This window comes from Heliangelus exortis, chromosome 6 (assembly GCF_036169615.1).
Source record: "Heliangelus exortis chromosome 6, bHelExo1.hap1, whole genome shotgun sequence".
In the NCBI taxonomy this organism is placed as follows: domain Eukaryota; kingdom Metazoa; phylum Chordata; class Aves; order Apodiformes; family Trochilidae; genus Heliangelus; species Heliangelus exortis.
Window position 1 is genome coordinate 8,757,398 of NC_092427.1, and position 26,459 is coordinate 8,783,856.

Below are 26,459 nucleotides of genomic sequence, written 5' to 3' on the forward strand. Positions count from 1 at the left end.
TTTTTGTCACATCCAATAGATTTGAAAAGCAATATATTTTTGGTTTGACTTAAATCAGTTCTTACTTTGCAGAGTATTAATCATTGTTCTACTATAATAGTCAAGGTCTGTCTGCCTTCTCTCAGAATAGAAGAAATGCAATGTTGAAATATGACCCTTGGGCTTCTGCTCTTCCTATCCTTTATAATAAAGAAAGGCCAAGAATTTGCTATAGATGCTGTTGAGTTATAGGGTTTATCTCCCAAACGGGAAAGCTCCATACCTCATATATGTCAACAAAAAGGAAGAAATATGAGAAGACTACTAGACAAATAAGAGCGACCTATAACTCATATCTGGCAGTGATGTATTGTGTGTATTAATTGCTTGAAGAGATAGATTTTCTTTTCACATTACTGTAGAAACAATCACAGCTGAACACAATAAATGAAGCTAATATGCACGTTTAATTGCCTTGGCTTCTAAAAGCAAAAAAGGTTTTGGTTTAGATGATACTAGATTCAGAACTAGAAATCCAGACCATGACTTAGAACTGGAGCCTGGTGCAAGTACGATTCCAGTATCCTGAGTAAAGTAGGCCCAGACTTTTCTCTAAGGAGAAATATTCCTCTGTGGACCTGTGCTTAAAAGTGAACATTTCAACTTGCTTTAAGAGTTCAGGCCTCTAGGAGTTTGAACACATATCAACTCAGGCCCTCCAATAGTCATGAAAATGTTTAAGCAGGTATTTAAACCCAAACTACTCATGAATGCAATTCATTAACATGTAATATCACACCAAAAACTTGTGAATGCTTTAAGACACTTTCATCAATCCTGACTGTGCTGCAGCATATGTCAAACAGTGCTGTTTCAAGAGAACTGTGGCAATTAAGTTGGAAGCCTTAACAAGCATCAAAAAAACACTTGGTAAAACACAGTCAGGGAATAGACTTACCTTTTCAGCATATTCTGACACTATTTGCTTGATCTCATCTGACTGGAGTCCAACAATCTGGCCAACTGTGCTTGCTGTCAATCTGCCCTGCAATTGTATCAAGAAAAAAATTTAGTTTTGGAAACGCCTGTGCTTTTTACATGGCAATTTCCCCAAGTTCAAATTTCAGCATGGCAATTTCTTACTTAAAACCTTACTTAAAACCTTACTTAAAACCTTACTTAAAACCTTACTTAAAACCTTACTTAAAACCTTACTTAAAACCTTACTTAAAACCTTACTTAAAACCTTACTTAAAACCTTTTAGGCTATTTAAATTCAGATTTTCAAAAACTTACTTTTAATTGTATTCTGAATACCAAATTTTGCATGAACAATAGTAAAACTCATTATTAGACCACATTTTGAGCTGAACTATAATAATGCAGATTTCTGGAATGAACCTTACGAAGTGGATGCATGTACAAAAACAATCTTCAAGAACTGAATTATGCACTGGATATTAGTAGAAAGTATGTCAATGAACTTTATAGCTAGACTAATTACTACATTTTCTTCTGTGACTTCAACAGCAATAGAAACAATGTTTAACAACAACAGAATTTCTTCCCCATTCTCTCACCCAGCAATCAATGTGTTAGGATTTTCAAAATTACAGCAGCCTACAAGTTCCACTGTATAATTAACTACAACCACTTAAAAAAACCCCAAACCAAATACATATCCACTATTTTCAGTGTCTTAACCTTATGCCATTCTTTATTTATCAGTGCTTTGAAAACACATTGAAACACCTATAAATTTTCCTCCACTCTGCCCAGTAAAATGATGACTCCCCTGGATATCTTCAGAAGATGAATAAAGCAAGGTCATACTGCTTCTTGTGCAGCTGCACTGTGATGTCTTTCCCCTTAAATTCTCCTTGTAGAAACTATTTGAAAGAAGCATTTATTTTATAATTTCAAGGCAAATGATTAAGTCATCAGCTTTGTAAAAATTACTGTCTTCCTAATTCAACCACCTTTTCTTGCACTCCCTTAATGAAAAGTTACAAGTATGCATTCCCAGACTTCATACTCACCATTTGCCCAATTTTAGGAATAACTGTCATAATCAACAATAATTTAAAGCAAGCTGGATCAGGTTTGCATGCTGCTTACCTCTTCTGTTGCCATTGCAGCCATTCCTGTCATCAGAGTTTTAATGCGAAGCTAGGGCAAAACATGAGGAATTACACAAAACCATTTATCTTTCATTATTTAACACCTGCCTAATGACAGGGACACATATAGACAGTATCCGTGTATTCTAGTATATGTAATGGGACTGTAACTCTATGGAAGTAAAAGAAGAGGTAGCTGAAATTACCATATTTAAGGAAAATTCCTTATAGCAGTAGACATTAACTCAGAGTACTCAGCTCCCACTGTCAACCAAAAACCGACCTTGAAAAATGTTTGGATTCCAAACAAAAGTTGTATTTTTTTTGCTACTAAACATTAACATATATTTATTTTGCCTAATTAATATTTAATTTTGCCTATCAATTTCAGGTCCCATAATGTGCTGTGGAAAACAACTGTCACTTCAGCTGAGCATGGAAATTTTCCTTCTCGCAGAGAATGCCTGGGCAGTGACAACTGCTGCCTTCCCCCCAAGGTAGCAAGATCCATGCACATGGCACACCTCTTCAGCAGCCTGAAGGTCATCTTCATCACAAGGTTCAGCTTTTCCTGCTGATGCAAGCCCTGGAGGTAGTGCAATTTTTTTATCTTCAGCCTTTTAAAGAAAAATTAAGAAAGTGACCATATTTAGTTATGGTAATCTAACGTGTTAAGAAGGACAACAAAGAGAAAACTGGAATGTAGCTGTTCTGTTCTTATGAATACATGTTAGCTACTGGGATGTCCTCACAGTCCAGTTCATTCCTACTGAGGTGTAACCCTCACTGACTTCCTAGGTATTCCAGCTATTCAAGACAGTGTTTCTGTAAGGCTATGGACTCATCTGGCACAAAGATCCTTTATTCCACAGCCTGTAAAGGACTACCAACCTCACAGGACCACTGGCTACCCCAGAATGTGTCAGTTATATAGAAGAAAGTAGAATTTTTAAAAAATTATTATAATTGGTTTAAATATAGGTATAACAAACATACAAAGTATAAAATTGCCTAGTTCAGTAAGAAGAATTGGTACTACACTAATGAGAACTGGTGACAGATAGACTTAATTTCTAGGCCATTCTTTTGTACCACTAATCTGACTATTTAATCTTCTACTTCTATCTTACTGGAAACTGAGTTCCCACAAAAAACATAATGATGGTCTCATACACATTATTCCAAAGTCAGTGACATTTTTGATGAAACAAAATGATTTCTACAAACGTGACTGCAGCCTGGAAATCACTTTAAAGGGAAAAAAGGTATGGCTAGATTTGGAAGCATCTACATTTATAAAATTGAAATGCTGAAATGCTGAATTTGTATGCAGAGTTCCAAGATAACAAAGGGCAGCTTTAGCATATTCAATGCATTGCTGGGTCCATGACATGCTTAATACATTTCTTCATTATCTCTGCCTGTAATAAAAACTTGTAGCCAAAGTAGTATCTGAAATATTAAAACTTCAAATACTCTGGCAAGGACATTTTATGATTCCATAATCACCCGAAGCACAGCAAGGATGCTGCTTTTGCAAGAGGCCCTGTGATTTATTTATGGTACAGTATCATGTTTCTCTGTCACAGTAACAAACCTGTTATTTAATAAATGCCTACAAAATGTATGGCCAAGCTGAACAGTTCTTTAAGAAAAGGAAAAAACTAATGATCATATCATGGAGCACTTAGTTAAAAGATACACATTAAAAAAGATAAGATATGCTCATTACCTCACATTAGAAAACAAACCACCCAAACCCCTTTTCTTCTAAGCAAAATATGTTTGAAAAATGTGATCTTTGAGACAGTGATCAATTGCATCTTGCATGACATGCAGATTTTAATTCCACTTAGCCCTTTTTAAGAGGTTGTAGTAACAGAAGTTATAGCTGTTTATTCATTTTATTCCCTTAAGATCTTACAGTAACCAAGACTCCAACAAAAGCAATGCAATTCTTCCCACAACATGAAAAGTTAAAAGAAGAATATTTTTACCTGCTCTGTTTTCCCTGCTTGTCTGCTAAATCCGTATCTCCTAGAAGAATAGCAAGATGAAAGAAGTAAAATTTTGGTTACAATTTCAACAGTAAATGAAATTTCTACCAGTTTTTAACAGAAATGCACTACAAAGTGAACCACATAACAAAACACTTAACAGGTTCCGGTTAGTTTTGGAATGCTCCAAATGAACTAAATAAGCAAGTACTATACAGCATACTTACAAAATAGTTTCAGTTCCATTTACTCCTTCCATTATGATCTACAAAACTAAACTCTTTCTAAAGCATTGTCATGTAAAGCTCATGAAAGGGAAAAGCAGGGCTCTTTTCCATTTGGAAGTTAATCCTCAGCCATCTATATACCAACTATATACTTCTGAATTTTGGAAAGGCCTCAGAAAATTGTCAGTGCAATCTCTACTCCCCAAAACACATTCAGGGTTGGATGCTTTAGTGAATCTTCAATTTCTTTTAAAATATATACTTAAATAAAATAGCTTCTATTTTTTGAGGGAGAGGAAAAAATGACATTTGAGTTATGCTGTTAGTTTTGAAGTGTTTTTTTTGTTTTGAAGTAGTTTTTTATTAAAAAAAACCAAAACAAACAAATAGGTAAAAAGAAATTTTAGATATGAGCAGGCAATCATCTTCAGTATTACAAAGCAGTAAACCCAGCAGGTACACAGATATGAAAAGTAGTGATATTCCTGGCTTACAAACTTAGAGCTGCAACTATTTAGCTCCTTAATTATTGCAAATCCAGGACTATTAACAAGCCTACGATAGCTAAAAGTTAAGACATCCTTGGCAGCAGCCTCAGTTTTTGCCACCAGTTCTCTATTTATTCTGATAGAGGTAAATTCAGTCATATTTTACAACAGCATAACAAGTTTTAAAGAATTCCCCAATATTAAGTTCTCTCTGCATTTAGCAGTCTACAAAACATAGCAGAGCATTAGCCTCCCACAAAATACATGCATAAAGTTCTATAACTATAAAAACATTTGTAATTGGTATTGCCATTGCTTGTTTATCTGTTCTCACTTCTTGTAGGAGCTCAATTTTATTTTCACACAAATAATTGCATCCAAATAAGGAACTGCACCAGAACAGCAGTAACAAAAACTTAATCATCAGTTACATCAGAGAAGCCAGATGCCTCCCAGGCTTAGCATTTCACATCTGTTACAGAAGCTCACTCTGTACTTTTTTGAAAACTAAATGATAATATGCAAAAATGTGGCAATGAAAGCCCTTAGCTAAAGCACATAATGCAGCTGTGTGGGGAAAGATGCTCACTTGCCATATTACCTCCACAATCCAAGTTTTATATGGAATGCTTTCAAACACACGCAATACAAAGCCCCACAGAGAATGAAATGAAATGAAGCCTTTCACCTGCCATATTCCAGAAGTGTAGCATGAACCTTTGATTCCTCATCTACCAGTTCTCCAGCTCCCTTCTGGCGTTTATATTTTCTCTGGGGTTTGTAAACCTCCTGTAAGACAGAGAATGAATACAGAGCTCATAAAAGGCTCTTCTAAAAGAAATGAAGAAACATTATCTAGTGATATATACCACTTTTTGCTTTCCAACTGCATCTCCTTACCCAAATAAACATCCCACACTTTTTTTTTTTAATAACATGATAAAATCTTACTGAATTTACTTCTAAACAATGTGGTATAAGACCTGTATTTCCAGGTTTAAAAAATAGATAAATTTAAATGGGTATTTAACAACAAAGAATTTTTGCAACTGTCTCCTGTCACATTTGCAAGCAGAGTCAAAAATAGTACAATCAACATCTATTTTTTATAAGCCATACAATTTAGCTGATAATGCCAGAAATGTTATCTTCTTTGCAACTTCATTGTATTTTAATAACTTAGATAGGAAAATGATCAAAGGTTACAATGGAATTAAAGCAAATTTCATTAAAATTTAAGGAACAGAAAATATCTTACAATTGGTCTCATGCTTTCCCCATGTGATCCTATACCTGGACAACAGCCCATCAAATAAAACAACAGCTAATACAAGTACTTTTTTTACTGCTAGAGCTACTTACAATTTTAAAAATTCAAGCAGACACAGCTGTTTGAGCACTATAAATCTGGCCTATATTAAAGTACTTTTATTCCTTCCTCCTTCCATAGAGATCAATTATGCCACTATAAAAGTCTACAAAACATTAGAATATTTATTCTACCTCCAGCACAAACAGAACAAACTAAAACCCAACCTAAGCCAAACTATAATATTCATTAAACCCTCTACTCTCCCTAAATTAGAAATAGAAACCAAGATAACATTTAGTTTGAAATTATTTTTGCTGGATTTTTAAGTAAAAGATCAGGGTGCAGTGAATCTGTAACATAATATTTCTGTTGCTGGAACAAATATTTTGAAGGTAATTGAAGTCTGGTATTTAGTGCTATACTACTAGCAAGAATATGGAAAAAACTAAGGACATGTGCTGAAGATATTTTTGTTTCTCTAACTGATATTTTTTAAAGGTGTCAGCACCCCAATAAGTTACATTTTCTCTTCCTCTGCTGAAATGGAACTCCAGCCCTTATCATAGCAGAGAAAAACTTCATCACCAGATAATCAACATCTAGGAGGAACACTGGTCTCTTCTGGTCTGTTTTACATTCAGATCTTTTAAATCCTTTCAGAGCCAGGCTCAGAATGCTTAGAACAAATGCATCACAAAAACAAAAGTGGAAACCAAAACTTTCCATACATTCCATATATTTCTCTTAATTTCAGAAAATCCTACTCCTATGGGACAAAAGATTCAATGCAATAAGTTTGAAAGATTCTAGAAGAAAACTAAAAAAAGATTACATTTTGCTTGATCTGACTTTTTATAGAACACAAACTATTATTTTCAACAAGCAATTCCTCTACTGTAACATTGCCAAAACAGCTTTCTATCTTTTTAAAGATATGTAATCCCAAAGTAGAGATTTCAAAGAAGTGAAAAGAAGACAATATTCCTTGGTAAGCTTCTGAATTTGTCAGCTACCCTTTGCAATTTTTACTTCATTTTTAATCTCAATGCCTGTCTTGTTTCCAGGTATTAAACCTTGTTACATTTTTGCCTGTGACACAAAAAAGGTTTTTATGATCAAAAATCTCCCACAAACTGTATTTTCACACCTACAGAAAAGCAATGCAAGTCATGAAAGTAATTACAGCTTTTATGGTGGCATTCTGTATTATACCTGTGCTGTGTAAAGTGTAGGCATCATGCCACAAACATTAGTCTTGGCATCAGGTAATTGAGTAGTTGAACAAAACCATAGTAAAATAATCTCAATTCACCTTTCAGTGGCAGTAGTTCTTATTCCAGCAACCATTACTGATATTTAATATTCCCTTTTCTAGCCTTTAGGCCTGGTGGTGACCATAAATCTCATTGTATGGTCCCCTTGAGAAGAGCAGGGCAGGTCCTTAGACCAAGGTTATAATAATAAATTCCAACAACAGACTAATCTTTCCCACTTGCTGGTCCTACCTTAGGAAAGTGGATTTCTCTTCAATTCCAACACATAATGACTTAAAGGTGACCTGCTAAAGAGCCTCCAACTAAGCACAATTACAGGCTGGGAGGAAAAAGGATTGAGAAGAGCCCTGAGGAGAAGGACTTGGGGGTGTTGGTTGATGAGAAGCTCAACATGATCTGGCAATGTGTAATGACAGCCCAAAAGCCTCCTGGGCTGCATCAAAAGATGGCCAGCAGGTAAAGGGAGGCAACTCTCTCCCTCTAAATCTGAAAGGGATACAGGAAAGCTGGAGAGAACCAAGGCCATGGAGTGATAGGACAAAGCAAAATGGCTTTGAACTGCCAGAGCAGATGTAGGTCAGATATTAGGAAGAAATTCTTTAGTCTGAGGATGGTGAGAAACCTGGAAGAAGTTTCCAAGAGAAACTGTGGAAGCCCCACCCCTGGAAGTGTTTAAGGGGTGGATGGGACTTTGTCCTAGTGGGAGGTGTCCCTGCCCATGCAGGGGGGCTGGAGCTAGATGTTCTCTGAGGTCCCTTCCAACCCAAATCATCCTGTGATTCTATGCTAATAGCCATCTTTCTCCTTCTTACAGTTCCCCTGAAAATTCACTTTATGTTCTTCTCAACTGCCTTAAGGCCTTACCAGAACTACTGAATTAAACTTGAAAAAAATATTTCCAAAGCAGTTTGCACTGGAAACCTGTTCTAAGAATGAAGCTTGAATTGGGGACCTTCTCAAGAGAAAACCCAGGAGTGGCTGCATTAAATAGAATTAACATCCACCATTTCATTACTAAAAAGCACTAGCTTCTCAATAAAAGATTTAACATACTTACAAAGATATCAGTAACAGTTTTGATGACCTTCTCTTTTCTTTGCATAAATTCATTATCCTGCAACACAATAACAGAGATATTTAAAAAAAAACCAACACAAGAAAGGAGATGAAATGTAAAGGGTTGCAAAGAGTTTAGCAAACAAAGCAGTCAAACAGTTTCTAGCTGAGCCCTCAAAGTATTTGGTAAAATATAAGTTAGTAACAGTATTTCCTGTAACACAGAGAAGTATTTTACTTCTCTCACCAGTTAGCTAGGCAGGTCTCCCAGTACTAGAGATCATTACCTTTAATGCTGTTACTGAATTCAAGACAAAACTTGGGTTCTTGGTTCTAAATATGGAATTACCTTGGGTTATGCATGGAAAAACTTGATGGCTTTGTACTATAAGCACAAATTCAGGCTCATTTCAGCCTGACTCCTACACCAAGGAAGCTTCTTACCATTACAGCAGAATAGGAAGAAGAGAGGATCACAACACTGTTCTAAGCATGTAACTTTAAAGTGAGCAGCATTTGACTGGTATTGGAAGAAGAGGAATATGATCAAGGTATCCCAGTGCAAAATAAGCACTAAACTTGTAGATAAAACTGCACCTCTCACACCTCTAGCAATTGTATGATGGAGACAAATGTATTTCCTTTCAGTGCAACCTGCCCGTCTCTTTCCCCAGGTTCAGTTTTTCAATAAAGATTTTTTTTAGGAATCTGGTTTTAAAGAATAAATTTGGGGGTTTGGATAGAGGGAGACAAGAGCTGACTTGGAACACACTGAAAGAAAAACCAAATTAAATTTAGAGCATTAACAGTGTATCAATTCTCATCTAGCTAGATCAGCTTCTCCAAAGCATACCAGGTGTTTCCTGAACACATTTCAGTCATTGTAGGTGCATTCAGATGGTAAGCCTGGATCCACTATGCAGAGCTTCTATATTCACTCCAGAAGTGAGCTATCTGGCAAGCTTGGCTGACAGAGAAGTACCCAATATTGCAGAAAAACTAAGAAAACTATTAAACAAAAGTTAGCCAGTATCTATGAACTCCCTATCATAAAGTTTTAATTTTTTTTGCTCAGATGAATTTGTACCTGGATTCCTATAGGACTGATTAACAAAATGACAGCAAAGGCAACTTTAACATAGTGTGCCAATTTCAGAGCTTTGAAGCTAGGAGTGCATCTGACACAGTCTAAAAGAAACAAGAACTGGCTTGATTTTACCTCTGGTAGCCTATGAGTTTTTTGAAACTGTGATATAGAGTAAGAACGGATATAGTCTCCCATTTCTTCCCTTGTTTCTATTGCACGTTTCACCAGCCACTGAAAAGACAAAAAGTTTGTGTAAGTGGAAAGGGGAAAAATAACAGCAGCTAACACCAAACTACTGAAGAATTATTTTTAATACATGTAAAAAAGGTAAAAGCACATTTTAAGCACCCAAAAAGGAAAATTCATTGTAAACATGGTAACTCAGGGACCTACCCTATAAACTATTTCATGAACTTCATGGTTGCTCTTCTATGTACTGAAAAGCTCAGTAGAGCAATCAGACAATGCATAAGTTATGAAACCACATGGCTTTCTTATAATCAAAATTCTACATATAAAAATCTAAATATTCTTCATCCTGCTGAACTACACTGAACCATACAAACCTCAGTGAGCCACTGTTTACACTACAGTTGGATTCAATAGATCAAACTACCTTTATAAGCTTATGGAACAGAGCCTGGTATAAAAAAAAAAAAAAACACTTTTCTGACCATTATTTGTAAATAGTCTATTTCAAAATTATTACATGATTGTGTTGCATTTCTCCTTTACTTAGGAGTAAATTCTCATATACTGAATTGCTTTTACATTCTATTTCTTATAGAATTTTCTTTCCATGCTTCCTATTACATATTTCAACTATTAGAAATTCTTAGTTTGACAAATTAATTTATAAACATAAACATATGAAATCTTCACAAGCATAAGCAAACTCATAAGAATTTTGCCAAATGAATTTCTGTAATCCAAATATTTGTATATCCAGTAAAACAATTCCAAAAAGGAAAAAGAGCATCATGGGTGGAAGAGAAATGGATGTGTGCCACTTTAAATATTATTCTTTGAGCTTGTATCTTAAAAAAGAAAAAAATACACTCATCCCCTCCAAACTCTAATGTCCCATCCCAAAAATGAGTTGCATAAACTCTACCCCCCTAGCAGAAGAAACCTACTACTTAAGCTAAAAATGCATTTATATTTTACCACACTAACCAGTTCTATTACCTATAGTATTATTATATGTTAGACTTTAATAACAGTACATTACTACTATATAGTTTTTGCTTTTTCTTTTCATTTACATCATGGAACAGCCAGCACACCCACCAGATCAAAAGCTCATCTCTACCAGCCTGCACAACATACATTCTATTCTAGGTTCAAAAAACCTCAAAAGTCAACTGTGCTCTAAAAGCTGTCTTTCTACTGAGCAGGCCTACTGAATAAATAATAAACCCCTCTGTTCTGGGAAGTATTGGATTTACAGCACATGTACAAAAATGTGATTATACTCTGCACGCACACAGGTTCCTCCTTCTCTACTCCAAAGAAGTCCTTGGGAGCATACTTTAAAATAAACTGAATTTTATAGAGTCTTAGGGCTATGGTATAATGACCCTACAAACCAAGCTTCAGCTTTTTACAGAACACAAGTCCATCAGTCTGAGTGGGAGGAGATGAGGCTGGAGCTCTGCTGGAACCTGAAGCAATTAGAAGTTGGACAGAAAATGATCTGGGCTCTCAGAGCCTGGGCCCAACACTGAACCTATCATGTATCATTAGTCCATTATTATTGGTCTACTTGGAACACAAACCCATCAACCTTAGCTGCACTCCAGGCAGGTTATATGAATTTCTATCACACTTTCCTACTACAGATCCCTCACTGCTTTTAAGAACTATAGCTCCACTGTAAAAAGATACAACTTCAAGTCTATGAAGTTTTCAAGAACCACATGCCCATGAAAGAAAATAAAAAGAAATATTCTGACATTTATAAGACCACACAAAAAGCCACAGGAGATTGAAGCACATTTTAAATAATGTTGGAGAAGATAAATCTTGTGGGGTGTTGACAGTCTGAGGTCACATAAGAGATCAGACGATACTTGGGATCCAAGTTTGAACCACAACAGTTTTCTGTGCTACAGCCATGAACCCCCAGAAAGTGAGGGGAAGATGATGACAACATGAGATGACAAAGCAGACTATTAATTACAAAGCACATCTCAACACAAGATTATGCACATAATTTTCTCTGTGAACATAAGCAGAATTTAGTAGAAAGAAAAGCAGCAGTTCTGCCCACTGGAACTTTTTTGCCTTTTAATTTTATTTTTTTTAAAATAATCTGTTACAGCCCATGGCAGTGAGACAACTCATGTAATTGTCTCCTATAAAGAAGCATTCCACTAAATGCTTCCCATTAAGTTCATCAGAGTACCTTGTACAGTGCAAGAACTATTAGGAACCAAAGCCAGGGGGAGGAGGAGAGATCTTCTGTATTATTTGGGGACTGATTACAGCTACTAAGTTAAAACTTGAATTTCACTGGGCATTGTGTAAATTACTCTTATCAAATACACAATTCCTACCTTCTGTGGTGTAGGTTCAGTTTAGTAAAGGTCTTTTTCAGAACACAGTATACTGGTGACACCAACAAGTTTTCTTGAAAGCTTCTCTTGATTAGGATAAAATGGGGAACGTACAATACAACAGGCTGAACTTCACAGGGGCCCAACAGAATGCCACAATTTCTAAAAAAAATTCCTCAAAGTGCAGAAAACTATGCTCATCAAGAAGGACTTCTGCACCAAGTATGGATTAGATACATCACCCACTGGCCAGCTACTCATACTGAGAATCAGTACTCTCAGAGAAAGCTGGAAGCTCTTCCTCTCTGCTTAGAATTAATGTTTCACCTTTCCAGATATAATATCCCACCAAATCAGGATTTTTGGATAAAGCTGGTTAGAGAGAAGAATACCTATCACTGTAGTGAGTAGGAATAATAGTTAGCATTCCCTCTTTAATAGAGGAATTATTTTTCCTGTAGAAAAGTCTTGTGTTTGATAAATGCAACCATTCATTTTTATCATCCAGTGAGCTAGGCAAGAAATTAACTTGGGTGGGATTTTTTGGTTTGTTTTGCTAGTAAAGTACAAATTTAGAAGTAAAAATTCCCATTAACAACATACAAACTTTCCACCTCAGGCAGAACAAGCACTGTCTTCAAAGCTGTGTAGCAGTAGCACATACCACACAACTTCTTGTGGGAAGTGGTGTGGTTTTCCTTGGAGCTCCCTATGAGATCATAACAAGGGAAAGATGACAGGAAGCTTTCCCCACTTCTTACAAATTGGTATTTAGATTAAACTTCAGCTTATTTGCTTATTTCTTTGACAGGCAGGAGGTAAGGAGCTATTTACTGGAAAAGCAGCTTGCTTAACAGTCTTTATTTGCCCTATTTATCAAAGATACATTTCTGTGTGCAGATGAAAGTAAAATAAAAAAATGATAACGACATACCAGGGACTCTCAAGATATCACATGGAACTGGAACACATCACGTGTTAGCCTGAACCCTGATGAAATGGAGAACTATGAGCACGCACATGGTCAGTTTGTGCAGCTCAGCAAATTCACAGTAATATGGTAACAAGTCAGAGCACTTTAATTTTCCACCCTTACACATTTTAAGTGATAGGAGTGTAGGATGAATTGTGCTTAAATAAACAACTTCAACTGGCTTTTCCCTTATTCATATCCTTTTGATTGAGTGACTATCTGCATAAGTTACTCCATAAGCTTAAACACAGACTTTAAGATATTCTATTTCCTAGTGTGACAAAACAGATGATCAGTTGCTGAAACAAGCTTAAACTTCAGTTTCTTTAAGAAGATAAACCCCACAAAAAGCAGAATCTGGCTCCATTTCAAAGAATTTTAAAAATTTTGTGTTTTTATTAAATGCAGATCAGACAACACTTAAGAATTCTACCAGCCATAATATCACTCAATTCTTTAAAAACATTCATTTAAATTACTGCTCTGTGGTTACTCATTCTGTAGTTAAAGAGCAAAACAACACAGACATTTTTTTAAACTTTTTTCAAGTTCTATGGTCTTTTTCAGAAAAGTATCAACACATCACAAAATAATTACCTGTACAACAGGAAATATATGAATGAAATCCAGTCCTTGGATCTGATGTGGTTCCAAACGATGAGGACACTTCATTTTTGGTAATACTGACACAATTTTTTCAGTTAAGGCACTATTGTAAAACAACAAAAACACGTGTGTTTATAAACTACAGGTTTCTTTTGGAAATTACAATTTATTTTAGCAAACACAGTTAGTAGTTAGGTTCCCTCTAGTGGCTTCTATTGCATGCAGCTGTGGAAAGCAATCACATTTTGATTTACAAAACAGATTTTATATAGATTATTAGCCTGTGAGGAGGCAATTAAACTCCTCTTGCAGGTTCCTAGCTTTTGATTTAATTTACAGTACTGCACACAAAATTTAAGATCTACATGTCTGGTCAGATGAAATGCCCATATACCTCCAAACACCTTTGCATACTATAGTATATACACACATATAGTGTAGAAACACCAGCTTTAGGAACTGTTACACTAAGGGAAAGATATGCACTCAGAGGAAGTCCAGAATCAAATGTGAGCACTTAAAATTTGTTTAGCAAAGCTCCTAAAATATATCTTGATGATACTACTGAAACTTTGTGAATTTAAATTTATATTATGTCTAAAAGCTTAATACCCAGTATACTTCATTTGAGTAAAACTGAATTTGCTGTCAACAATCATTTTCTACAGCTCAGGTAAGAGTTGTTAAAGTGGCAGGATTACCACAAAGGATTCACCTACAAGAACACCATCCTGTTTCCACTGAACCCCTTCTTTTAGGGCAAAGTAATTTTTTACTGCCAGTGCTGTCAAGCACATTTTTTTAATCAGGTCTCAGCACCAAGGATGAACATTATACCAGGAAAATGCAAACTATCTTTCCATGAAGGAAAATAATTAAGTGGTCCTGCACTGATGTCAGTGATACTCAGTACTGCCCAAAGGGACAACTGATATTCTGGAAAAACAGAAGGGGAGCAAGAGCTATAGGACAGAGACCAAACTTGGGGAACAGAGCCTGAAAAGTCAGACTTCTGAAGTAAAAACTTGATGTGATTCTTACAATTTCCCCTGCAGCACTATATTACTACTCTGTGACATGAAAACAGCAGCATCTCCCAGCACAACCCAAACAAACACAAGGTTGCTTTTTCTAAAAAAGTTATTTATCTGATAGATGCAAAGATGTAGGTATAAAGGCAGCATGTATTGATAGCACAGAACAATTGATGGAGACAGGCTGGTTATCACTCAAACCATGGAGTGAACATAGCCCCGGGTATGCTAGATAAGCACGGGGCTTTCTACAGACCCCCTTGCTTGCAAGATCTCCTGGAAAACAGATGAGTGGTGTAAAACAGAGGTTGTCATCTCCTTACCATGTAACTAATCCCGTAGTAACATGCTAACTGTAACTAATCAATCAGGTAATTCCATATGTTATGCGAGATAAGAAAAAGGTATATAACTGTGTGTAAGAGTACAAATAAACGGAGTTAGTTTGCATCAAACTGTTTCCCCGTCCTTCGTGCGGCACAAAATCCTCTCCTAATCTATGTTTTCATATTTCAACCCTGCAATTAAATAACAGGATGCCATCAAAGTGTCTTCATAATAATAATAAGAAAACACAACTGGCTTTTCCTTATCTTGAGAACAGCACAGAAGCACTGAGCCACCACCAATATAAACACTGCATGTACACAAAAACAATCTATGCTTGTGTGACTCTGTACACTTTATATTTACAAATAAATCATTGTTGTCATTTCAGGAGAGAAGCCTGGTTGTTTGGCCAATTTTGTATCCAGTCAGCTGGAAAGGTAACAGAACATTTTCTGAAGAATTTAACTATTTTTATCCTTAAACTGCCAATTGTAAAAACTACCACCACAATCTTAATTCCTAATCTCTGCTTAATTCTGTGCACTTCACAATGCTTTATATAATTAGTTATGATGATCTAAGCATATTCACACTTAATGGCAGTAACCACAAATCTCTATTTTTACATGTGTTATAGTCTTGCTGATGCTAAATGGATTCCACAAAATAGCACAAAAAGAAGTTCTCAACTACACTGAGAAAACATGTCTGTTCATCTGTCACTTGACAGGTTATTCTTTCTTCCTGCACATTTTAATTATGGCTGTTTTATGTCAGAAATGCACAAAGAAATATAGTTTAGAATGCATTTCCCTTCCCAGAATAAACTATTTTACAACTCCCCTAATACAAGAGTTAGCTGACTTATGAGAAAACTCCACAAATAAAAAAATGAAGCAAACCAAAATGGTCTCATTGGGTCACTATGAAGAAGGAATTCCTTCTCTTCAGTATGGGACAGGTAACTGTTTCAGCAAAAGTGCCATACTTCAAATTCTATTTGCTAATGCCTACAATTAAGCCCAGAACCACGAAGAACTGAAGGTTATTTACACAGCAAAACTGCAGACCTACAGAACTCAAGGAAGGACTTTTAATATTGCATTCCAGTTTCCAGCAGCGTGGTCTCCTTCTGCCCTTTGTTTTGGCCTCTGCATCACCCTTTTGTGCCAGCACAAGCATCTGTGCAGCTGCATAGAGAACTAGATCCAGGAACTGATTTGTGTTAAAATTATTTTCTCTCTCGTTTTCTTTTTTTGGTAGGCTTTAACCTGGAGTGGTTCCCAAGCCAGTTCAATGTGGGTCCACACAAATGCTTTCACTGCTTAGCAAGGATATAAGAGCACACCAGCCCAGTGTGGAATAGCAAAGACCTTGTTTGGAATCAGCTTCTTTGTGGTTTTAAGAGTTTGTGGAACTACAGCCTGCAAAACCCAAAAACCAGTGCAATGTTTTGCAAATGGGTGGTCCTGAAAAGCAGGAAACCAGGATTACAAATCCTTTTCAAAAACAAACAAATATTGGGTAGCTTCCCCCCACCCCAGCCACTTACTCTTTTAAGAGGGAAAAAACCCATCACAGTTGCCATTTAATCAACTTACATTTTTTGACCAATAGTAGAGTTTTCCTGAAACAGTAAATCCACATCAATATCAAAGCTGCAAGTAGTGATACACCACGTCATGCCACCTACCACCTAGCAAGGGAGCAACAGCATGGTTAGTTCCATTGTAACTTGAAGAAGTAAAACCAAATAGAACTTAGAGGTTTTATTTTAGAAACCACAGCTTTGTATTTTCTCTATCCTCAGCATTCCTATTTAGACTTCAATACTTTTAGACAACATTTACATCTATCAGCTCTACATACAATACACATACAGAAGAAAGAAAAAAAAGAGCAGTAAGTCACACTCTAAATTCCTCTCAGCTTTGTAGATGTGTTTTTAAACAGCTCTTGGATTAAAAAAGCCCCAAACCAATACATAAAACATAGAAGTATGTTAAATGCCATGATTTTAAAGAAGCAACAGTATCAAAATTTTAACAAGGATCATAATTTCTGTATTCATATATTGACCTTTATATACACTTTTGCTACTATTATTCTTTGCATGCTGACATATGCAACACTAAGAGTTAGAGGCACAGCATCAGCCTAGCAATGGAAATCACTGTCTCTGGAGAAATCTTTATTTCAAGGCCTTATTCCTACCAATACTCAGGCATATTTAAATGCCTGAGCTGTTTCATCAACTTCACATAAATTAAATATTTGAAGGTAATTTTGCATAAACATATGCAAGATAACCTAAACCCACACAAATAACAGGAAAAAGGGATTAAAATGTGGAATAATTTACAAGAAACACACAGCAAACTGGGGTATGCTACACAAGGTTTTCTAACATTACTTCTCTCACATTCCTCTCTGAAACAATTAACCAGTATCCCTTTTATACTGGCAGCTAGATCATTCCCAGTAATAATGCTCATTTTTTACAGGATGGGCACTGTCATAAGATGGAAACTTTGCAATTGTGTTTAGGCAAGTATAAACCTGATGCATCAATTTCTACACATAAATGCAGCAATACTACATCCTAAGGCAGTCTCTCTGAAACCAGTTCATGTCTGTGTGCACAATCTCCTGAGCAGCTAAAGGTCAGTAATGCCCAGCAATCTGAAGAAACTAAAATTGTATTGCTGAGTAAGGATGTGCTATGATCAAAGAAACAGCAGAAAACAGAAGAGTCCAATTCAAGACTGCCATCGTTCTGTATTTTCAAACCTTGGTTCAGGAATTTCTCACAGAGTCAGCACTAAAAACAATACAGAAGTCTTTTTTCAACCTGAACTTTGCTCACTGTCAGTATTACTTACTTCCTGACTGGGACAATGAAAGGTTAACAGACAAGACATTATAAAAGATATGCAAAAACAGCCCCAAAATAATCTCACTAGGCTAAGTCTTTCAGTCTCACACAAAGCCTCTCAAAACAAGTATTTCCTCATTTCTCATTAATGAATACTTCTTTTCAAAATTACCATGCTACCACCACATATCATGTCCCTCAGGCTATTCTAATTGCAGTTGAAAGAGGGATGAAATTTCCCATACACAACTCTAACTCAGGCCCTTGCTGCACAAAATTGTTTTGAAAAACTGAGGAGGTCCTATCTATCAGAACTGGGTCGTTTACAGAATTATTTACATAAGAAAGCCTCACGTGCTACAAGTGTCCTAAGTCACCTAGAACTGCTCAATTAGCCAGCAAACAAAATGTAATCCTCATATACTTAAAAAAAGCTTTTTAAAAAATTGCAATGGTCTCACCTTGTCAAAGGGTGATAACCCCTTGATTCTTGCTCGAAAATACCCAGCAGCTACCAAGAGTTCCAAAATTTCAGTCAACTTGACATTTTGTTCCTCATCTTCTCTTGTTTCAACCTGACAAACAAACAACACAATAGTAATTCAGCATTTCTCTTATTCTCTTTCCTTCCTCAAGTGAACATTTTCCAAACTTTATCTCAGCATATATCATCACCATTTAAGGGAGAAACTCTTGATTTCCATTAGCAACTTGGTTGTTAATTTGAAAGACACTGAAGAAATAGGCAATGGATTTACCATCACTTTTTTAACCAGTTAAATACTTTAACCTGCTTTTGCTGCTCAAACTCCTAGTCAACTGCTTGCCTCCTGCTAGACTGCTCCTACTGCCATAGGAGTTAATTTATGCTCAATTTCTCACTTCTTCTTTTACAATTTCAGGGTTCACACCACCATGCACCTCACTGTTAACACGTCTAACAACCTTTTTACAGAAATAGGAGAAATTCGTGTGGAATTCCATTCTTTGGGTAATGCAATTTTAAGCATAGCAACAAAAAGTAAACTCCGATGGGCAGCCCGGAGAGTTCAGCACTGGAAACCTTCCCCATAACAGCACCCTTTTAAGAGCACTTTGATGGCCGTGTGACAGGGTGAAAGGTTACACATGATTTACTAGAGGCACAGAGCACCCCAACACCTCAGACCGGACAGGGAGCTAACAGCGCTCCAGCTCTTCCCCTCAGCTGCTCCAAGGGACTCACCCACACACCCGCCCCACAGCCCTCTTCCCCAAAATATTCTCCACAGCCTCCTCATCTCCTCCGTTTTCCCTCCCACGGAAACTCAGCCTCACAAACAGAGGGGACAGCGAAACCTACGGGTGCACAGAAGGTGACCCGGACAGGCGCTGCCTGCAGCCCCGCAGGCCTCCCGCTGGAGCGGGGCAGCGGGGCCCGGCTCCCCTCGCCCTACGGCCGCCACTTCACCCACCCGGGGGCCGCGGGCGGGGGAGGGCGTGGGGCCGTGCCCGCCGCACAGCACCGACCCCCGGGCTCCCTCCCTTCGCGGCCCCGGAGCGATGCCGGGAGTCGGTGAGCGTCCAGCCCGCGGAGAGGCGAGGAGCGGAAGGAGCAGGCAGGGAGCCCCGGGAAGCCAATGCCGCGGGGCCGGCGTAACAGCGGGCGGCCGCGCCTCGCCAGCGCCGCTCTGCCCGAGATGGGAAGGGGTGAGGGAGAACGCCGCTACCGTACCTCCTGGGGGGCCTGGTACTCCTGTCCCCGGGGGACGACCATCGCCCTCCCGTCTCCAGCACTCAGCGCCCCAGCCGCTCAGCCTGTCACGTCCGCTCCTCCCGCCGCAACGCCCGGGCGAAGGGGTGTTCCCAGCCGGCGGCTGCCGGGTTCCCCCGCCCCCGCTCAATGGTTCGCTCTCACCCTCCTTGCGTTCAGGCGCATGCGGGCCGTGCCATTCACGGACGAAGGGGTGTGGGGAAAGGAGGGCGGGGGCTGAGCGGCTCCCGGGCGCCTCATGTGACTGCATGGAGCGCAATCGCTGGAGCGCAGCCCCGCCCCGCCCGCCCGCCCGTCCGTCCCCGGGGCGGTGACCGGGGGACCCCTGGGTCCCGCACGCCGAGTGCCGCGGGTGTGAGGAGGTGGTGAGGCGGTGATGAGGCGATGAGGCGATGAGGCGGCAAGGCGGCGGTGTCACCTCAGAGCCCGCCCGCTCTCTGCCGCACCCGCTGGTCCCGGGCACTGCCACTCTCTTTTACTGGCTTCTCTTTTTTTCTCTTCCCCCCCCCCTTTTTTTTTTCTCTTTTTCTCTCTTTTCTTCTCTTTTTTTCCTCTTTTTTTTTTTTTCTCTTTTTTTTCTATTTAGAAGGGGACCCGAGACCTTTCACCAGCACGGAGGACAGTTTACTGGGTGGTCCATGACCTGAGAGATTTAAGTGCCACAGGGCACTGAGACTCCTCATTTGGTGACCTGACGACTGAGGGGCATTTACTGGTATTTCTTGTGTCCTACACATGGGTCCCATTTACAGTATTTCTTGTGTCCTACACATGGGTCCCATGCTCAAGGAACCTTTGTCTCAGGGCGCATCCCTGTTGAGGTGTCTATGCTGGACGCTGCCCTCCCACCCCAGGTTTGCCAGCACCAGGCAGGTCCCATGGTGTGAAGGGTACAGGGCCAGGGGCTGGAAAGCTGCACCCAGACACTGGTCTGGTTGGTCACTAACACCCTGCTCTGCCTCCACCACACCTCGGGCTCACGAATAAAATGGCACAAGGATTTACTGGGTGATAACAGCCTGGTAGTAAACTAATCCCCAGGTTGGAGGCAAGGTAGCCTTTCTTGGCATCTTCTGAAATACCTGACAGTGGTCTCTTTTCAAATCTACCTCAGGTGTTCAGTTTCCAAGCTCTTTGCCATGCACAGAGCATTATGAAGATTAAACTGTGTTAGGTAGGCTGCAACTAGAGATGTCTGAGGAAGATGAAGCAACAAGAAAAACCAGAGCATCGTCTCCATCTTTTGGAGGACAGCAGAACATACACAAGCCAGTCCACCCCGACTGCTGCACTGACAGAGGGATCAAAACAAAAATAATAAAAGCAAAAATATGCCAGACAGGCTCAGGCCACATACTGGTGTAACCACAGCCCACATCATAATTAGAGTTGCAGAAAACTCTTTATGCAGCCCCAGAGGCTAACACGCTCACCAGACTACTAGAGGCTTTCTGCTTTTTGTCTGCCATCTCCACGCAGAGAATTGTACAGCTCTAATTTGATTGTCATGGAGAGGAAGATTGAAGCAAGCAAACAAGCAAAAAAAAAAGGATAAGAAGAAGGGTTGAAACAGGAATGTTAGGAAGGGATGTATGTGACCTACAGGGGCAGTGGCTAGCACAAGAAACATCTAATTGGAAAAAAGCCTCCTGAGCTATGGTGTACTCATAGAATTCCTTTTCAAGTAAGTTAAAGGAAAAATAAACCAAGGGCAGCATAAGCCAGGGGCTGAAGTAGTAACTGAAGTAGTAACTAGAAGATTGTTTCTTTGGCTTTTCAAAGCAGAGTAAAGGAGAGGAGGGCAGCGGGGCCAATAACTCCTATGGACTTTAAAATACATGCAGCCCAGAATCATGAAGCTGGCTTTGCAATGATATACTTACAGAAATGTAATAGGTTATTTGATTTGCTTTATGCCTATGAAACCACAAGAACTGGAAACATTTTCCTCTTTACAGTGAAGGCCAGAGTTTTCCTTCCCCTGGTATATGGTTAGGAAAAGAAAAGGCAAGGAAATACATAAATGTATCTCTGTTGTCATTACAACTCATCTTTGGTAACTAGAACCTCAGTAAAATACCCCACAAAAGCATTGCTTCCCAACATCTGATTGTGATACAAATTCACCCAGGTATCCAGTCAGAGCTGTTGTTCCCTATGACATTTAGATAATCAATCATCTAAATATCAATTAGGTTTTTTAAAAGTCCCAAGAGGGCTACTTCTAAAAAGGAAAAACCTCCCTTACCTTAGACTCTTAGATTTTATAATTGCAAATTTCCAGCAGGTTCAGCTTTAGTCTTTGTTTTCCCTTTCCCTGCTCTATTTTCATCTGTAAATGTAAGCAAGATCTGGTTCTTGGTGCAGCTGCTTTGCACAATTCTGTCTTGATTTCTCAGTTTCATTCATCTTGATCCCATGAAGCTGAGCTAAGGGGGTTCCTCCGTTTTTGTAAACACATGATTTGTTTCACTGTTCATCCTGGATTTCTGACATCAGACTTGGTCACCACTGAAAATATAGCAGTAGGTTTCACAGTATCTTTTAGCATTTTCTTTCCTTGTAATAGGAATAAAAATGTGAGATGGAGTTATAACAGCAACAGTGATGGACCCACTCATTGCTGAGCAGGCACAATTTTCCCATGCTACCTATGATGAGGAGGTCTAAAAGACATATTTATTTCCATAAATTCTGTATGATAGGTAAAATAAAGATAAAATAAGTGTGACTCCCTGTGTAATGGTCCTTTTGTTAGGTTACAACATTCTTTTGTGTGTACCATAAGATGAAGTGTCATGATCAGATCTTGGAGTAAGTGGAGAGAGTCTCAGTGACTTCAGTAATGCCATGAGTGCATCTTCTGAGTTGTATTCCTAATTTTAGGAAACGCTGAAGCCAGCTGTAGGGAATTTGGTCACATCACTCAAAGACTGTTGTCAGAACATTCAATTAAGTACCCTTTTTGGATACTTTGATTTTTGAGAAAATTACTCTGCCCTTTTTTAAATTCTGAGGAGTTTCTTGGTTTCTACATGGGTACATACTGCAAAGTCCAGGCAAGGAAAGGCCCAGAATGTCCTGACACAGAGTAATTACTGCAGAGAAGTTTTCTCAGGACAGTGCTGTTACCCATCTCTTCTGAAAGAAGAGATGTAGCTGTGACATCCAAGAGAAATTAACCTACAGGAGGATGAAGTGGGGTTTTCTGACTCACATATCATCCATAGGACAACTAATTAAGTCAGTCATTGAGTCTTTACCTAGGAAGGTAAAAAGAATTAAAGAACAATTGCACTGTGTGTTATGCAGTTCTTGATTTGTGCCAGGATCAGACCAGATCAGAGCTGTGTCTGTGGTGCTAGCATTGGGAAGAAATGTTTTGTTTCAATTTTATATTTAGACTGAGCAAATCTGATCTGGAATTGTTGGGATACAAAGAGCCTTACAACATTCTTAAAAAGGTAAAACCTATCCAAAGAGAATTATGCTTTAAGATTGCCTTCTGGCTTGGAACAAGTCCTTACAAAGGGGTGGAAAGGCATTTTTAGGCAAAATATATGGATTTATACTTTACCTCCTAAGTGTCATAATAGTATGGCAAGTCCTTCACTGAAAGTATCTGTAAGAATGAAAAGTTAAGATCTCTGATGGAGTCAGATAACCTGAAACAGGAAACAGGTTTCTCACAGTTACACCTCACTCCCAAGAGAAAGGCAATCTAAGGAGGAGTTTCTATGACTTTTCTCCTTCCATACCAATTTTTGTCAAAGAGAAATGAAAAGGCAGAGAAGTAGCAAGAGGAGTAAGAGAAAATATCAGTGATGTAGTGGTAGAAGAGAAAGGTCAAGATATAAGGCAAGCAGCTGAAGTGTAACCTTGAGCAGAGCTGAGCAGAAAGGAAAATGGGCTGAAAAGTTAGTGGAAAGTGATGTGAAATGCTGATCAAAGACATTCCCAATTATCTGATTCCCAATTTATTCAAGTGATCAGGACTTTGCCTTTTCTGTGAATTACAAACGTAGCAACAATTATTTCACTTGCCTTTAAAATAATCTACAGCCTTTTTTGATGACAAAATCTGGACGAAAAATGTTAGCATTTATAAATCATTGAAGCATAGAATGGTTTGGATTGGAAGGCACCTTAAAGATCATTCTCCATATTCTTCTTCTTATATCTCATTATGACACTAATAACACACCTTTAAGATATCCAGGAATACTTAAAATCTTTACAATGCAGCTTCCTTGCAGTAGAAATTAACTGTATACTGCCTGGATAGACAAGTTCAACTCAATTTAGACATACATATCCATTCTGGTGAAATGGTCCCATAGGACAATGTTTTTTAGGAATTTTAGACTGACGGCAACTTAACCCTAAATGAAAAGCAAACATTGGTACCATTCAGACTTTCCCTCCATCTTTTGACTACTTCTAAGTCGTGAATTCTGGCATAATCCAAAACTGTCATGAGAACAACATATTATTTAGGGGATCAAATGTTGCTTGCACCAAGACAAACACTTTGACAAATGGAGGAAGAGCACCATCTGGTGACACCAGGCACATCACTGTGTTCTGCTGCCTGTATTTTGGAAAGCCTGTCTTGATGTGTTTTCATGGTTTAATCCATTACTCAATTACACATAAAGAGTAGAAGAGTCAACTTCCTGAAAAAAAACTTGAGCTGTCAGTGACCCGACCTCTACTGTCCCTTAAATCACTGAGAAGTTCTTGCAATTTGAATCAAATAATTTCTGAATTGTTCTGAACCATTTTTAGGAGGCTTTAGAGCAAATTTTACAGGCATCATGAAATGCAGTCCCAAGTTTTATTGCACTGGACAGTTCAAGGTTTTTCCATGTGTGATCCAAGTATTTTCTCACAGTGTTCAAGAAAACTGGCTAAGCTGCCCTTGCAAAGATTTTTACTTTCCACAGGTGCAATATTAAGAAAAAGTGAATTACCTTTTGCCATTCTAGCTATTCAAAGGTAAGGAAAAGGGATGGATCTCAACTTGACTAATATTTGCAAATCATAGCTAACTTCAGCACAAATTCAATCTGAATACACTAACAAATAAAACATGATTTTTATGATTAGATTCTCACAATGGTGATGGCACCCATTTCATTAAAGTTCAAAGGCAAATTAATGTGAGTTTAATTAGAAATTGATAAAAGCAGGTAATAATAAATTTAGAAAACATTTTCTGGCACTTTAGTCTAGAAGTAAAAAAAAATTAGTTTCCTGAAGCTGTGGCTTGCATAGAAAAACTCTCACGTTCCAAAAGCTGTGCCAAAGCCCAGGAAATCTTGCCAAAAATCAGCCAGAGCTCAAGAATATGGGAACTGTGGAAGTTCTTATCTGTTACGTGGGACTCAAGTATGTAATTCATGAAAAACATGGCCATATAATTACCAAGTTATTTTTAAATTTATCATGATAAACGTGATCCACATATTGACTGAATCTTTCACCTAGCATAGTCTGCACAGAGCATGTGATGATTATCCTGAAAGAAAGTGCTGTGCCCTGTTTCTTACCACCATGTCACAGCAGGGGGATGACAAATCTCTAGCTTCTGATCCCATCTGAAAGTTTTCAGCTTCTTTCAGTGTTGAACACACTGTAGCAGAAAATCCATCTGGGGAGTCTACTGGTTTGTGCAGTGAGGAACGTGCAGGAAGATTGCAGTAGATGAGCTGGAGAAAAATCACTCACACAAAACTGTAAAATAGAAATCAGGTCTATTATTGCCTAAAAGAATGAGGGAGGGAAAAGTTACATTTCCAAAAGCTTTAGCTTACACAAAACTTCTAAGGCTTCTTGGAGGGCAAGAAGTCAAAAATGGAAATCAAGAGAGGCCCAAGGAGTCTAGTTCAGTTGTTAAAAAGCCACCTAGTAGTGCTACATTCACAGTAAAGGTTCATCAAATCCAGGTCTTTCTGCTGCTTGAAAGACCCTGTCTCATGTAGAGACATTAAGCATTCAGTCCTCTTCAATTTTTGGTCCTCTCTGCTGGCAAGAGCAGCAGATGTCCATTGTAGCCAGAAGTGCATGGATTGTTTACAGCTGAGAGTCACCTTCACCGGGGGTTCCTGCTTTTGTAATCAAATATCTTCAGTACACCCTTGCCAAAGATTTAATGTTCACATACCAGAAAAGGAAGATTCCTCTTTGGCAGATTTATGTGTTCCAAACAAGATTGCTTCTTTTTCTGTGTGCCATAGAGTGATATTATTGTCACTGTCGTGGGCATCTAATGTCAGTCACGTGCCAGCTCAGTCTGAAACCAGCCATGGACACAGGCTGTGTCTTTGTCCTGCATATCCTGCTTAATTGCAGTCAAACAGGTAGTATCAGCTATCAGTGCTGCCTGTTGGTTTTCTATTTTTACAAGTGCTATTGCAAAGGAATCAACTGACTTGAGCTTGGATCTCTCTGAAGTTGTTTTGCTGCTAATTAAAGGATGAGTTATTTTAAAAAAGAAACCTTTTGGGTCTGGCATCATCAGAGTTACTAAACAATAAACATTAAAAATTCAGTCTTCATAAATAATGTAATCAACTTAAATCAGATTATTTAATATATCTAAGTAATATATAAATATGAAAAGTTTTCTATCTGTTGGTGGTTTTTTTGGCTTTTGAGCCCTTTGAGAGGTTTTTTTCCCAGCAACCAAAAGATAAAGATGTTCTGCTACAGTGTGTTCAACACTGAAAGAAGCTGAAAACTTTCAGATGGGATCAGAAGCTTGTTTGTTTATTAATTAAAACCCTTT

The 26,459-nt window shown here is 38.3% G+C and overlaps 1 protein-coding gene across 1 annotated transcript in view; it reads right to left on the reverse strand.

Moving 5' to 3' along the window:
• Nucleotides 1-19,787, reverse strand: part of CCDC93 (CCC complex scaffolding subunit CCDC93) — a 41,388-nt gene extending 21,601 nt beyond the window's left edge. Inside the window, exons 1-11 of the mRNA XM_071746530.1 lie at nucleotides 19,631-19,787; nucleotides 18,378-18,491; nucleotides 16,643-16,737; nucleotides 13,669-13,780; nucleotides 9,673-9,771; nucleotides 8,455-8,511; nucleotides 5,500-5,600; nucleotides 4,097-4,136; nucleotides 2,624-2,716; nucleotides 2,098-2,148; nucleotides 938-1,024 (exon numbers count right to left, since the gene is read on the reverse strand). Of these exons, the coding sequence (XP_071602631.1) occupies nucleotides 938-1,024; nucleotides 2,098-2,148; nucleotides 2,624-2,716; nucleotides 4,097-4,136; nucleotides 5,500-5,600; nucleotides 8,455-8,511; nucleotides 9,673-9,771; nucleotides 13,669-13,780; nucleotides 16,643-16,737; nucleotides 18,378-18,491; nucleotides 19,631-19,672 (891 nt within the window). The 5' untranslated portion in view covers nucleotides 19,673-19,787. The remainder of the gene's footprint in view (nucleotides 1-937; nucleotides 1,025-2,097; nucleotides 2,149-2,623; nucleotides 2,717-4,096; nucleotides 4,137-5,499; nucleotides 5,601-8,454; nucleotides 8,512-9,672; nucleotides 9,772-13,668; nucleotides 13,781-16,642; nucleotides 16,738-18,377; nucleotides 18,492-19,630) is intronic.
• Nucleotides 19,788-26,459: the final 6,672 nt, after the last annotated feature.